This window comes from Acanthochromis polyacanthus, chromosome 10 (genome assembly GCF_021347895.1).
Source record: "Acanthochromis polyacanthus isolate Apoly-LR-REF ecotype Palm Island chromosome 10, KAUST_Apoly_ChrSc, whole genome shotgun sequence".
Taxonomy (NCBI): Eukaryota; Metazoa; Chordata; class Actinopteri; family Pomacentridae; genus Acanthochromis; species Acanthochromis polyacanthus.
The window spans coordinates 19,469,631-19,484,843 of NC_067122.1; the positions used below are offsets into that span (position 1 = coordinate 19,469,631).

At 41.3% G+C, this 15,213-nt stretch overlaps 3 protein-coding genes across 8 annotated transcripts in view; all 3 read right to left on the reverse strand.

Moving 5' to 3' along the window:
- LOC110971872 (protocadherin beta-16-like) overlaps positions 1-15,213 on the reverse strand; it is a 74,389-nt gene that overhangs the window by 41,823 nt on the left and 17,353 nt on the right. For 2 of the 6 annotated variants that reach the window (XM_051954398.1, XM_051954400.1), the window contains exons 1-2: positions 14,320-15,083; positions 8,414-10,640 (exon numbers count right to left, since the gene is read on the reverse strand). The exons of 1 other annotated variant lie outside the window; for it this stretch is intronic. In XM_051954398.1, the coding sequence (XP_051810358.1) occupies positions 8,414-10,640; positions 14,320-14,538 (2,446 nt within the window). In that variant the 5' untranslated portion in view covers positions 14,539-15,083. Of the gene's footprint in view, positions 1-8,413; positions 11,436-14,319; positions 15,084-15,213 lie in introns of those variants that run through there. 3 more of the 6 variants (XM_051954397.1, XM_051954399.1, XM_051954402.1) reach the window with 3 other exon arrangements.
- On the reverse strand, positions 4,495-7,278 carry LOC127535753 (protocadherin gamma-A10-like). Its single transcript, XM_051954435.1, has one exon. The coding sequence runs from the start codon at positions 7,073-7,075 to the stop codon at positions 4,652-4,654; it is 2,424 nt and encodes an 807-aa protein (XP_051810395.1). The 5' UTR covers positions 7,076-7,278; the 3' UTR covers positions 4,495-4,651.
- The window catches only part of LOC127535752 (protocadherin gamma-A3-like), a 31,804-nt gene continuing 28,149 nt past the window's right edge, over positions 11,559-15,213 (reverse strand). Inside the window, exon 3 of the mRNA XM_051954429.1 lies at positions 11,559-12,228. Coding sequence (XP_051810389.1) covers positions 11,959-12,228 — 270 coding nt within the window. The 3' untranslated portion in view covers positions 11,559-11,958. The remainder of the gene's footprint in view (positions 12,229-15,213) is intronic.

The window sequence follows — 15,213 nt, forward strand, 5'->3', positions numbered from 1 at the left end:
CTACAAACATGCTGCCAGTTGTCGACACTCTGGTCAACAGCGGCCCTAAGAGTTCAGATGAGAAACTGCAGGATTTAAACAAAACTGAATCTGTATTGAGAATACTTACTTTAAAAAATACTAAATTTGAAATATAGTGACTACAAACACAAGAATGTGAAGATATTGCAAAAGCTCTGCAGATCATGCTCCGAGGCTCAGTTCCAATTCTATTATAGCTGCTACAGAAATCAAGCTGTTTAAATAAATTCATACAGATGAATTAGCAATGATAACTTAGCCAAAAAATTCTGAATCATTGACCAGCACTACAATGTTTCTAAAACACTGTGGCCTGAAGGGGAGATGAAGGAAGTCAGAATGTGAGTGTCGCTGTCCAATATTCTTAACTGTTAAATGCTGAAATACGGCAGACATTCGCGGCATAAGTCTTGCTTATAAAAAGCATTCATACCAAAATGTACAGAAAATTCATTTGATTGATTCCCCAAAAGACAATGGTGCTCACCAAAATATGCAAAGCTCAATATATTCCATTGAAACATCACCATATGCTCATAAGCAATGTCAGAAAGTATGAAAAAAAGGTTTATAAGCAGAGAGACCGAAACGGTTGCAGTGAGTTTTCAGCAAAACCATGTGGGTAAAATATGTTCATCATATTTCCTCTGAGTAATGTTTCAAATCCAAGTTTTCACCACAGTGAATATGAAGAAAGTGAGAGTTAAAATCTGAACTTCAGATTTCACAACAGGCAATTAATATTGACAATGATTTTCTGTCAAAATTTTTTTTTAAATCAGCAAGAATGTCAACAATGAATAATGATTAAATATCGCATAGACGAACATATAAATCTTAGACTCAGAGAGTAATGGTAAAGATTTGAATTAGCACGAAGAGAACCCATAGCAACGTCGCACACTCCACTTTTAAAACAGAAAATGAGCATGATTAGAACAAAAAGAGTTACTCAGATGTAGAAACAAGGGTAAAGCAATCAAACCTCTAGAGGAGAGTCAGGTTCATCCAGGATGCTCTTCTCATTCTGTATCCTCTGCATCGTCTCTGAAGAACTGGGATCCATTATCAGCACGTTCTGACTACCACCTCTGCCGAACTTACAGTCACTCTTTCTGGAGTCTGTCGTCCTGCACACCTCGTAATTGTACACGTGTTGGAGAGTCCCTGTTGTCCCCAAAGTGTCTGAGTAACGTGGAGGATAATATGGAATGACAGGCAGGTTGGAATGATACAGGATGCGAGACTGTCTCCATCTGTAGATTTTCACTGAGATAATAACCACCAAACACGTGATGAAGAGGAAGGAGACCACAGCCAGAGCCAACACTAAGTAAAAAGTCAGGTTGTCATTGTACTCCTTGTCGTGTGGAAAGTCACTGAACTCCGACAGAACTTCAGGGAAGCTGTCCGCCACCGCCACGTTCACAATGACTGTAGCTGAACGAGAGGGCTGCCCGTTGTCCTCCACTATAACACTCAGTCTCTGTTTCACTGCATCTTTATCACTCACTTGGCGGATGGTTCGGATCTCTCCATTCTGGGAGCCCACTTCAAACAGAGCCCTGTCTGTGGCCTTCTGCAGTTTATACGACAGCCACGCATTCTGTCCAGAGTCCACATCAACAGCCACCACTTTGGTCACCAGATAGCCCACATCTGCTGAACGAGGAACCATTTCAGCCACCACAGAGCCACCGGTCTGGACTGGATACAGGACCTGAGGAGGGTTGTCGTTCTGGTCCTGGATCAGCATTTTACTGTCACATTGCTGCTGAGTGGAGGAGAGCCTCCATCCTGCGCTTTCACTTTGAACTGGAAGTCTTTGATCTGGCTCGTAGTCAAAAGAGCGCACTGCATGGATGACTCCACTATCAGCACTGACGGACACATATGAGGAGACTGGCACTCCGTTGACAGAGGAGTCCTCCAGAATGTAAGAAACACGAGCATTCTGGTTCCAGTCAGCGTCTGTGGCTCTCACTGTGAATATAGACACGCCTGGTGTGTTGTTTTCTACAATGTAGGCCTCATATGAGCTCCTCTCAAAGACAGGCTCGTTGTCATTTACATCAGAGATCTGTAAGGTGAGAGTGACGCTGCTGGAGAGGGAGGGCACTCCCTCATCAGAGCAGGTCACAGTGATGTTATACTCAGAGGCTCTCTCTCTGTCTAAATCACTGTCTGTCACTAAACTGTAGAAATTATTTGTTGAAGCTTTTAAAATTAAAGGTACATTTTCGCTCATCAGACACTGGACTTTTCCCATTTTCTCCGGAGTCCCTGTCTTCAATGTTTATCATTGTAACAACTGTATTGAGTTCAGCATCCTCTGATATCACATTTGACTTTGACATTATGTTAATTTCAGGCTTGTTATCATTCATATCTTGCACATCGACAATTAATTTGCAAAAATCTGTGAGTCCTCCTTCATCACTGGCAAGTAGATTGATTTGATAGTTTCGTGATTCTTCAAAGTCAATGGTTCCAATTAAAGTCACTTCACCGTTTTCATCATTTATATTAAAGACTTTTCTGATATCATCCATAGTGTTTGTTATCGAATATGTAATTTTACTATTGGAGCCCTGATCTGCATCTGAGGCTGTAACAGTAGCAACAACTGTTCCTTTGGTGAATTCTCAGTAACTGTAGCTTTGTACGTTTGTTGTGTAAAAACAGGAGCATTATCATTAACGTCTAAAACTGTGATGAGGATCAGCATCGTTCCTGACATCTGCGGCTCTCCTCCATCTACAGCCGTCAACACGAGAGACATCTGCTCCTGTTTCTCTCTGTCTAAAGGTTTCTGCAGCACCATCTCAACGTGTTTATTTCCATCAGCATTATTGTGCACCTTTAGTGCGAAATTATCTGTTGGTTTTAACTGGTAGCTTTTTAGATCATTAATTCCTACATCGAGATCCACAGCTCTTTCTAGAACAAATTTTGCACCGATCACCGCTGACTCGCTGATTTTGAATTTCATCTCAGTTTTTTCAAAGGTTGGTACATTATCATTGATGTCTGTGATCTGCACTGTAACACTATAAAATTCCATTGGATTCTCTAAAATAATCTGAAAATGTAAGGCACAAGGCGTCGTCTGTCTGCAGAGCGCCTCTCTGTCCATTCTCTCTTTAACAAGGAGGACTCCTCTTTCTCTGTTTAGCTCGATGTACTCGTCGCTGTCTCGAGTATAAATTCGAGCCTTGCCTGAAACCAAACGTTTAATTTGTAAACCTAAATCCTGTGCAATATTACCCACTAAAGATCCTTTTGGCATTTCCTCTGGAATCGTGTAGCTGACCTGCCCGAGCACCGAGCTGACGGAGAGCAGAGAGACAAACAACAGTACTTGCCTGGCCATTGTTCTATCCGATTATTTTTCGCTGAGATTCAGTGCTGATATTCCATAAAAATACAGATTCCACCGTCGAACGTTAATTTAGCACCTGTATAATCCAAAAAGTGAAATATTATCTGAAAGGTCGACGTATCTTTCCCTAATATTTCATAAAACGCGAGCGTCCCGTCTTTCCTGTCGTGCTCTTTCTGTATAATGTCGACGTTACATTGGAGGTTCTGCGACAAACATGCTGCCAGTTGTCGACACTCTGGTCAACAGCGGCCCTAAGAGTTCAGATGAGAAAACTGCAGGATTCAATCAAAACTGAATCTACGTTGACAATACTTTCCTTCACTAAAAACACTGAATTTGAATGACAGTGACAACAAACACAATGGTCATGTGAAGATATTCTAAAAGCTCCCCAGATCCTGTTCAAAAGTGCAGTTTAATTTCTACAGTTAGTTTGTATCTCATTTCAGCGATAAAATGTTTTATTTATATGTTGTTTCGTTAATATAAAAATCAAAATGTTTCTAGTACTTACGTATGTATTTTTCAAAGGGTTACATGTTATTTGTTTAGATATACCAAGCGAAAAATTTGAATCCTGAACCGGCACTACAATACTTCTAAAAACAGCGTGGCCTGATGGGGAGATGAAGGAAGTGAGGAACGTGAGTGTCGCTGTCCAATGTTCTGAACTGTTAGTGCTGCAAACGAGCAGACATCTGCGACACAAGCCTTGTCCACAAAAACATTCACACGAAACTTAACACACGTTTTCTATGATTGACCCTCAAAAAGACACTGACGCCACCAAAAACATGGAAAATATGAAAGTCAACATGCTACTTTGAAACTTCACCGAACAAATGTGAGAAAATAAGAAAGACGGTTTATGCCTATGAGCAGATTGTTCTAAATGGTTCCACCAGGCGTTCGGCAAAACTTTTGCAAAAAATATCTTAATATTTCCTATCTGAGTGTTTTCAAATCCAAGTTTATACCACAGTGAATATGAAACAAATGAAATTCAAATATGAACTGTCGGTTTCACAGCAAGAAATCTAGATTGACATTAATGCTACTAATAAAAAAAAAACTTCAGCCAGGATCTCAGCGACGAATAATAATTAAATAGCTAATTGACGAAAAAAATCGTATACATAAAGACAAATTGTGGATATTTAATAAACAACAAGAGAACCCTTAACATCGACACACACTCCACTTTTAAAACAGAAAATGTGCTTGATTTGAATTAAAATGAGTTATTCAGATGTAGAAACAAAGTGAAAGCAGTCTAACCTCAAGAGGAGAGTCTGGTTCATCCAGGATGCTCTTCTCATTCTGCATCCGCTGCATCGTCCCTGAACAACTGGGATCCATTATCAGCACGTTCTGACTACCAGCTCTGCCGAACTTACAGTCACTCTTTCTGGAGTCTGTCGTCCTGCACACCTCGTAATTGTACACGTGTTGGAGAGTCCCTGTTGTCCCCAAAGTGTCTGAGTAACGTGGAGGATAATATGGAATGACAGGCAGGTTGGAATGATACAGGATGCGAGACTGTCTCCATCTGTAGATTTTCACTGAGATAATAACCACCAAACACGTGATGAAGAGGAAGGAGACCACAGCCAGTGCCAACACTAAGTAAAAAGTCAGGTTGTCATTGTACTCCTTGTCGTGTGGAAAGTCACTGAACTCCGACAGAACTTTAGGGAAGCTGTCCGCCACCGCCACATTCACAATGACTGTAGCTGAACGAGAGGGCTGCCCGTTGTCCTCCACCATAACACTCAGTCTCTGTTTCACTGCATCTTTATCAGTCACTTGGCGGATGGTTCGGATCTCTCCATTCTGGGAGCCCACTTCAAACAGAGCCCTGTCTGTGGCCTTCTGCAGTTTATACGACAGCCACGCATTCTGTCCAGAGTCCACATCAACAGCCACCACTTTGGTCACCAGATAGCCCACATCTGCTGAACGAGGAACCATTTCAGCCACCACAGAGCCACCAGTCTGGACTGGATACAGGACCTGAGGAGGGTTGTCATTCTGGTCCTGGATCATGATTTTCACTGTCACGTTGCTGCTGAGTGGAGGAGAGCCTCCATCCTGCGCTTTCACTCTGAACTGGAAGTCTTTGATCTGCTCGTAGTCAAAAGAGCGCACTGCATGGATGACTCCACTATCAGCACTGACGGACACATATGAGGAGACTGGCACTCCGTTGACAGAGGAGTCCTCCAAAATGTAAGAAACACGAGCATTCTGGTTCCAGTCAGCGTCTGTGGCTCTCACTGTGAATATAGACACACCTGGTGTGTTGTTTTCTACAATGTAGGCCTCATATGAGCTCCTCTCAAAGACAGGCTCGTTGTCATTTACATCAGAGATCTGTAAGGTGAGAGTGACGCTGCTGGAGAGGGAGGGCACTCCCTCATCAGAGCAGGTCACAGTGATGTTATACTCAGAGGCTCTCTCTCTGTCTAAATCACTGTCAGTCACTAAACTGTAGAAATTATTTGTTGATGATTTTAAAATAAAAGGTATATTTTCATTAATGAAGCATTCTACGTTTCCATTTTCTCCTGAGTCTAAATCCTCTATGCTTATCATTGTAACAACTGTATTGAGTTCAGCATCCTCTGAAATAACAGCTGATTTTGACATTATGGTAATTTCAGGTTTATTGTCATTCATATCTTGCACATCAACAATTAATTTGCACGAATCTGTGAGTCCTCCTTCATCACTGGCAAGAAGATTTATTTGATAGTTTCGTGATTGTTCAAAGTCAATGTTTCCAATTAAAGTCACTTCACCATTTTCCTCATTTACATCAAACACTTTCCTGACATCATCTAACGTATTTGTGATTGAATATGTAATTTTACTATTGGAGCCCTGATCTGCATCTGAGGCTGTAACAGTAGCAACAACTGTTCCTTTTGGTGAATTCTCAGTAACTGTAGCTTTGTATGTTTGTTGTGTAAAAACAGGAGCATTATCATTAGCGTCTAAAACTGTGATGAGGATCAGCATCGTTCCTGACATCTGCGGCTCTCCTCCGTCTACAGCCGTCAACACGAGATATATCTGCTCCTGTTTCTCTCTGTCTAAAGGTTTCTGCAGCACCATCTCGACGTGTTTATTTCCATCAGCGATGTTGTGCAGCTTCAGAGCAAAATTATCTGTTGGTTTTAATTGGTAGCTTTTCAAATCATTAATTCCTACATCAGGATCCACAGCTCTTTCTAGAACAAATTTTGCACCGATCACATCAGCTGACTCGCTGATTTTGAATTTCATCTCAGTTTTTTCAAAGGTTGGTGCATTATCATTGATATCTGTGATCTGCACTGTAACACTATAAAATTCCATTGGATTCTCTAAAATAATCTGAAAATGTAAAGCACAAGGCGTCGTCTGTCTGCAGAGCGCCTCTCTGTCAATCCTCTCTTTAACAAGGAGGACTCCTCTTTCTCTGTTGAGTTCGATGTATCCGTCGCTGTCTCGGGTGAAAATTCGCGCTTTACCTGCTGCCAAACGTTTGATTTGTAAACCTAAATCATTTGCGATATTACCCACTAAAGATCCTTTTGGCATTTCTTCTGGTATTGTGTAGCTGACCTGCCCGAGCACCGAGCTGACGGAGAGCACAGAGACAAACAACAGTACTTGCCTGGCCATTGTTCTATCCGACTATTTTTTTCCCGTGAGGCTCCAAATATTTATATTCCAGAAAACAAATCCAGATTCCACTATCAGTCAATATCGCTCCCTTACTATCCACAGAAAATAGATGCGCTCCAATGACGACGTTGAATTTCCAAAAAAAACTGTACAGCATTCGAGTGTTCCGTCTTTCCCGTCATGTTCTTTCTTTATAATGTCGACGTTACATGGGGGGTTCTGCTACAAACATGCTGCCAGTTGTAAACACTCTGGTCAACAGCGGCCCTAAGAGTTCAGATGAGAAAACTGCAGGATTTAAACAAAACTGAATCTGTATTGAGAATACTTACTTTAAAAAAATACTAAATTTGAAATATAGTGACTACAAACACAAGAATGTGAAGATATTGCAAAAGCTCTGCAGATCATGTTCCGATGCTCAGTTCCAATTCTATTATAGCTGCTACAGAAATCAAGATGTTTAAATAAATTCATACAGATGAATTAGCAATGATAACTTAGCCAAAAAATTCTGAATCATTGACCAGCACGACAATGTTTCTAAAACACTGTGGACTGAAGGGGAGATGAAGGAAGTCAGAATGTGAGTGTCGCTGTCCAATATTCTTAACTGTTAAATGCTGAAATACGGCAGACATTCGCGGCATAAGTCTTGCTTATAAAAAGCATTCATACCAAAATGTACAGAAAATTCATTTGACTGATTCCCCAAAAGACAATGCTGCTCACCAAAATATGCAAAGCTCAATATATTCCATTGAAACATCACCATATACATATAAGCAATGTCAGAAAGTATGAAAAAAAGGTTTATAAGCAGAGAGACCGAAACGGTTGCAGTGAGTTTTCAGCAAAACCATGTGGGTAAAATATGTTCATCATATTTCCTCTGAGTAATGTTTCAAATCCAAGTTTCCACCACAGTGAATATGAAGAAAGTGAGAGTTAAAATCTGAACTTCAGATTTTACAACAGCCAATTAATATTGACAATGATTTTCTGTCAAATTTTTTTTAAAAATCAGCGAGAATGTCAACAATGAATAATGATTAAATATCGCATAGACGAACATATAAATCTTAGACTCAGAGAGTAATGGTAAAGATTTGAATTAGCACGAAGAGAACCCATAGCAACGTCGCACACTCCACTTTTAAAACAGAAAATGAGCATGATTAGAACAAAATACAGTTACTCAGATGTAGAAACAAGGGTAAAGCAATCAAACCTCTAGAGGAGAGTCAGGTTCATCCAGGATGCTCTTCTCATTCTGTATCCTCTGCATCGTCTCTGAAGAACTGGGATCCATTATCAGCACGTTCTGACTACCACCTCTGCCGAACTTACAGTCACTCTTTCTGGAGTCTGTCGTCCTGCACACCTCGTAATTGTACACGTGTTGGAGAGTCCCTGTTGTCCCCAAAGTGTCTGAGTAACGTGGAGGATAATATGGAATGACAGGCAGGTTGGAATGATACAGGATACGAGACTGTCTCCATCTGTAGATTTTCACTGAGATAATAACCACCAAACACGTGATGAAGAGGAAGGAGACCACAGCCAGAGCCAACACTAAGTAAAAAGTCAGGTTGTCATTGTACTCCTTGTCGTGTGGAAAGTCACTGAACTCCGACAGAACTTCAGGGAAGCTGTCCGCCACCGCCACGTTCACAATGACTGTAGCTGAACGAGAGGGCTGCCCGTTGTCCTCCACTATAACACTCAGTCTCTGTTTCACTGCATCTTTATCACTCACTTGGCGGATGGTTCGGATCTCTCCATTCTGGGAGCCCACTTCAAACAGATCCCTGTCTGTGGCCTTCTGCAGTTTATACGACAGCCACGCATTCTGTCCAGAGTCCACATCAACAGCCACCACTTTGGTCACCAGATAGCCCACATCTGCTGAACGAGGAACCATTTCAGCCACCACAGAGCCACCGGTCTGGACTGGATACAGGACCTGAGGAGGGTTGTCGTTCTGGTCCTGGATCAGCATTTTTACTGTCACATTGCTGCTGAGTGGAGGAGAGCCTCCATCCTGAGCTTTCACTCTGAACTGGAAGTCTTTGATCTGCTCGTAGTCAAAAGAGCGCACTGCATGGATGACTCCGCTATCAGCACTGACGGACACATATGAGGAGACTGGCACTCCGTTGACAGAGGAGTCCTCCAGAATGTAAGAAACACGAGCATTCTGGTTCCAGTCAGCGTCTGTGGCTCTCACTGTGAATATAGACACGCCTGGTGTGTTGTTTTCTACAATGTAGGCCTCATATGAGGTCCTCTCAAAGACAGGCTCGTTGTCATTTACATCAGAGATCTGTAAGGTGAGAGTGACGCTGCTGGAGAGGGAGGGCACTCCCTCATCAGAGCAGGTCACAGTGATGTTATACTCAGAGGCTCTCTCTCTGTCTAAATCACTGTCTGTCACTAAACTGTAGAAATTATTTGATGAAGTTTTTAAAATAAAAGGTATATTTTCGCTCATGAGACACTGGACTTTTCCATTTTCTCCCGAGTCCCTGTCTTCAATGTTTATCATTGTCACAACTGTATTGAGTTCAGCATCCTCTGATATCACATTTGACTTTGACATTATGTTAATTTCAGGCTTGTTATCATTCATATCTTGTACATCAACAATTAATTTGCAAAAATCTGTGAGTCCTCCTTCATCACTGGCAAGTAGATTGATTTGATAGTTTCGTGATTCTTCAAAGTCAATGGTTCCAATTAAAGTCACTTCACCGTTTTCATCATTTATATTAAATACTTTTCTGATATCATCCATCGTGTTTGTTATCGAATATGTAATTTTACTGTTGGAGCCCTGATCTGCATCTGAGGCTGACACAGTAGCAACAACTGTTCCTTTTGGTGAATTCTCGGTTACTGTAGCTTTGTATGTTTGCTGTGTAAAAACAGGAGCATTATCATTTGCGTCTAAAACTGTGATGAGGATCAACATCGTTCCTGACATCTGCGGCTCTCCTCCATCTACAGCCGTCAACACGAGAGAAATCTGCTCCTGTTTCTCTCTGTCTAAAGGTTTCTGCAGCACCATCTCAACGTGTTTGTTTCCATCAGCATTATTGTGCACCTTTAGTGCGAAATTATCTGTTGGTTTTAACTGGTAACTTTTCAGATCATTATTTCCTACATCGAGATCCACAGCTCTTTCTAGAACAAATTTTGCACCGATCACATCAGCTGACTCGCTGATTTTGAATTTCATCTCAGTTTTTTCAAAGGTTGGTGCATTATCATTGATATCTGTGATCTGCACTGTAACACTATAAAATTCCATTGGATTCTCTAAAATAATCTGAAAATGTAAGGCACAAGGCGTCGTCTGTCTGCAGAGCGCCTCTCTGTCCATTCTCTCTTTAACAAGGAGGACTCCTCTTTCTCTGTTTAGCTCGATGTACTCGTCGCTGTCTCGAGTATAAATTCGAGCCTTACCAGAAGCCAAACGTTTAATTTGTAAACCTAAATCCTGTGCAATATTACCCACTAAAGATCCTTTTGGCATTTCCTCTGGAATCGTGTAGCTGACCTGCCCGAGCACCGAGCTGACGGAGAGCAGAGAGACAAACAACAGTACTTGCCTGGCCATTGTTCTATCCGATTATTTTTCGCTGAGATTCAGTGCTGATATTCCATAAAAATACAGATTCCACCGTCGAACGTTAATTTAGCACCTGTATAATCCAAAAAGTGAAATATTATCTGAAAGGTCGACGTATCTTTCCCTAATATTTCATAAAACGCGAGCGTCCCGTCTTTCCTGTCGTGCTCTTTCTGTATAATGTCGACGTTACATGGGAGGTTCTGCTACAAACATGCTGCCAGTTGTCGACACTCTGGTCAACAGCGGCCCTAAGAGTTCAGATGAGAAAACTGCAGGATTCAATCAAAACTGAATCTACGTTGACAATACTTTCCTTCACTAAAAACACTGAATTTGAATGACAGTGACAACAAACACAATGGTCATGTGAAGATATTCTAAAAGCTCCCCAGATCCTGTTCAAAAGTGCAGTTTAATTTCTACAGTTAGTTTGTATCTCATTTCAGCGATAAAATGTTTTATTTATATGTTGTTTCGTTAATATAAAAATCAAAATGTTTCTAGTACTTACGTATGTATTTTTCAAAGGGTTACATGTTATTTGTTTAGATATACCAAGCGAAAAATCTGATTCCTGAACCGGCACTACAACACTTCTAAAAACAGCGTGGCCTGATGGGGAGATGAAGGAAGTGAGGAACGTGAGTGTCGCTGTCCAATGTTCTGAACTGTTAGTGCTGCAAACGAGCAGACATCTGCGACACAAGCCTTGTCCACAAAAACATTCACACGAAACTTAACACAGGTTTTCTATGATTGACCCTCAAAAAGACACTGACGCCACCAAAAACATGGAAAATATGAAAGTCAACATGCTACTTTGAAACTTCACCGAACAAAATGTGAGAAAATAAGAAAGACGGTTTATGCCTATGAGCAGAGAGTTCTAAATGGTTCCACCAGGCGTTCGGCAAAACTTTTGCAAAAAATATCTTAATATTTCCTATCTGAGTGTTTTCAAATCCAAGTTTATACCACAGTGAATATGAAACAAATGAGAATTCAAATATGAACTGTCGGTTTCACAGCAAGAAATCTAGATTGACATTAATGCTACTAATAAAAAAAAACCTTCAGCCAGGATCTCAGCGACGAATAATAATTAAATAGCTTATTGACGAAAAAATCGTATACATAAAGACAAATTGTGGATATTTAATAAACAACAAGAGAACCCTTAACATCGACACACACTCCACTTTTAAAACAGAAAATGTGCTTGATTTGAATTAAAAGGAGTTATTCAGATGTAGAAACAAAGTGAAAGCAGTCTAACCTCAAGAGGAGAGTCTGGTTCATCCAGGATGCTCTTCTCACTCTGCATCCTCTGCATCGTCCCTGAACAACTGGGATCCATTATCAGCACGTTCTGACTACCAGCTCTGCCGAACTTACAGTCACTCTTTCTGGAGTCTGTCGTCCTGCACACCTCGTAATTGTACACGTGTTGGAGAGTCCCTGTTGTCCCCAAAGTGTCTGAGTAACGTGGAGGATAATATGGAATGACAGGCAGGTTGGAGTGATACAGGATGCGAGACTGTCTCCATCTGTAGATTTTCACTGAGATAATAACCACCAAACACGTGATGAAGAGGAAGGAGACCACAGCCAGAGCCAACACTAAGTAAAAAGTCAGGTTGTCATTGTACTCCTTGTCGTGTGGAAAGTCACTGAACTCCGACAGAACTTCAGGGAAGCTGTCCGCCACCGCCACGTTCACAATGACTGTAGCTGAACGAGACGGCTGCCCGTTGTCCTCCACTATAACACTCAGTCTCTGTTTCACTGCATCTTTATCAGTCACTTGGCGGATGGTTCGGATCTCTCCATTCTGGGAGCCCACTTCAAACAGAGCCCTGTCTGTGGCCTTCTGCAGTTTATACGACAGCCACGCATTCTGTCCAGAGTCCACATCAACAGCCACCACTTTGGTCACCAGATAGCCCACATCTGCTGAACGAGGAACCATTTCAGCCACCACAGAGCCACCAGTCTGGACTGGATAAAGGACCTGAGGAGGGTTGTCGTTCTGGTCCTGGATCATGATTTTCACTGTCACATTGCTGCTGAGTGGAGGAGAGCCTCCATCCTGCGCTTTCACTCTGAACTGGAAGTCTTTGATCTGCTCGTAGTCAAAAGAGCGCACTGCATGGATGACTCCACTATCAGCACTGACGGACACATATGAGGAGACTGGCACTCCGTTGACAGAGGAGTCCTCCAGAATGTAAGAAACACGAGCATTCTGGTTCCAGTCAGCGTCTGTGGCTCTCACTGTGAATACAGACACGCCTGGTGTGTTGTTTTCTACAATGTAGGCCTCATATGAGCTCCTCTCAAAGACAGGCTCGTTGTCATTTACATCAGAGATCTGTAAGGTGAGAGTGACGCTGCTGGAGAGGGAGGGCACTCCCTCATCAGAGCAGGTCACAGTGATGTTATACTCAGAGGCTCTCTCTCTGTCTAAATCACTGTCTGTTACTAAACTGTAGAAATTATTTGTTGATGATTTTAAAATAAAAGGTATATTTTGATTAATGAAGCATTCTACGTTTCCATTTTCTCCTGAGTCTAAATCCTCTATGCTTATCATTGTCACAACTGTATTGAGTTCAGCATCCTCTGAAATAACAGCTGATTTTGACATTATGGTGATTTCAGGTTTATTGTCATTCATATCTTGCACATCAACAATTAATTTGCACGAATCTGTGAGTCCTCCTTCATCACTGGCAAGAAGATTTATTTGATAGTTTCGTGATTGTTCAAAGTCAATGTTTCCAATTAAAGTCACTTCACCGTTTTCCTCATTTACATCAAACACTTTCCTGACATCATCTAACGTATTTGTGATTGAATATGTAATTTTACTATTGGAGCCTCGATCTGCATCTGAGGCTGTAACAGTAGCAACAATTGTTCCTTTTGGTGAATTCTCAGTAACTGTAGCTTTGTATGTTTGTTGTGTAAAAACAGGAGCATTATCATTAGCGTCCAAAACTGTGATGAGGATCAGCATCGTTCCTGACATCTGCGGCTCTCCTCCGTCTACAGCCGTCAACACGAGATATATCTGCTCCTGTTTCTCTCTGTCTAAAGGTTTCTGCAGCACCATCTCGACGTGTTTATTTCCATCAGCGATGTTGTGCAGCTTCAGAGCAAAATTATCTGTTGGTTTTAATTGGTAGCTTTTCAAATCATTAATTCCTACATCGGGATCCACAGCTCTTTCGAGAACAAATTTTGCACCGATCACCACTGACTCGCTGATTTTGAATTTCATCTCAGTTTTTTCAAAGGTTGGTGCATTATCATTGATATCTGTTATCTGCACTGTAACACTATAAAATTCCATTGGATTCTCTAAAATAATCTGAAAATGTAAAGCACAAGGCGTCGTCTGTCTGCAGAGAGCCTCTCTGTCAATTCTCTCTTTCACAAGCAGGACTCCTCTTTCTCTGTTTAGTTCGATGTACCCGTCGCTGTCTCTGGTGAAAATTCGCGCTTTACCTGCTGCCAAACGTTTGATTTGTAAACCTAAATCATTTGCGATATTACCCACTAAAGATCCTTTTGGCATTTCTTCTGGTATTGTGTAGCTGACCTGCCCGAGCACCGAGCTGACGGAGAGCACAGAGACAAACAACAGTACTTGCCTGGCCATTGTTCTATCCGATTTTTTTTTTCCGTGAGGCTCCAAATATTTATATTCCAGAAAGCAAATCCAGATTCCACTATCAGTCAATATCGCTCCCTTACTATCCACAGAAAATAGATGCGCTCCAATGACGACGTTGAATTTCCAAAAAAAACTGTACAGCATTCGAGTGTCCCGTCTTTCCTGTCGTGTTCTTTCTTCATAATGTCGACGTTACATGGGAGGTTCTGCTACAAACATGCTGCCAGTTGTCGACACTCTGGTCAACAGCGGCCCTAAGAGTTCAGATGAGAAAACTGCAGGATTTAAACAAAACTGAATCTGTATTGAGAATATTTATTTTAAAAAAATACTAAATTTGAAATATAGTGACTACAAACACAAGAATGTGAAGATATTGCAAAAGCTCTGCAGATCATGCTCCGAGGCTCAGTTCCAATTCTATTATAGCTGCTACAGAAATCAAGCTGTTTAAATAAATTCATACAGATGAATTAGCAATGATAACTTAGCCAAAAAATTCTGAATCATTGACCAGCACTACAATGTTTCTAAAACACTGTGGCCTGAAGGGGAGATGAAGGAAGTCAGAATGTGAGTGTCGCTGTCCAATATTCTTAACTGTTAAATGCTGAAATACGGCAGACATTCGCGGCATAAGTCTTGCTTGTAAAAAGCATTCATACCAAAATGTACAGAAAATTCATTTGACTGATTCCCCAAAAGACAATGCTGCTCACCAAAATATGCAAAGCTCAATATATTCCATTGAAACATCACCATATACATATAAGCAATGTCAGAAAGTATGAAAAAAAGGTTTATAAGCAGAGAGACCGA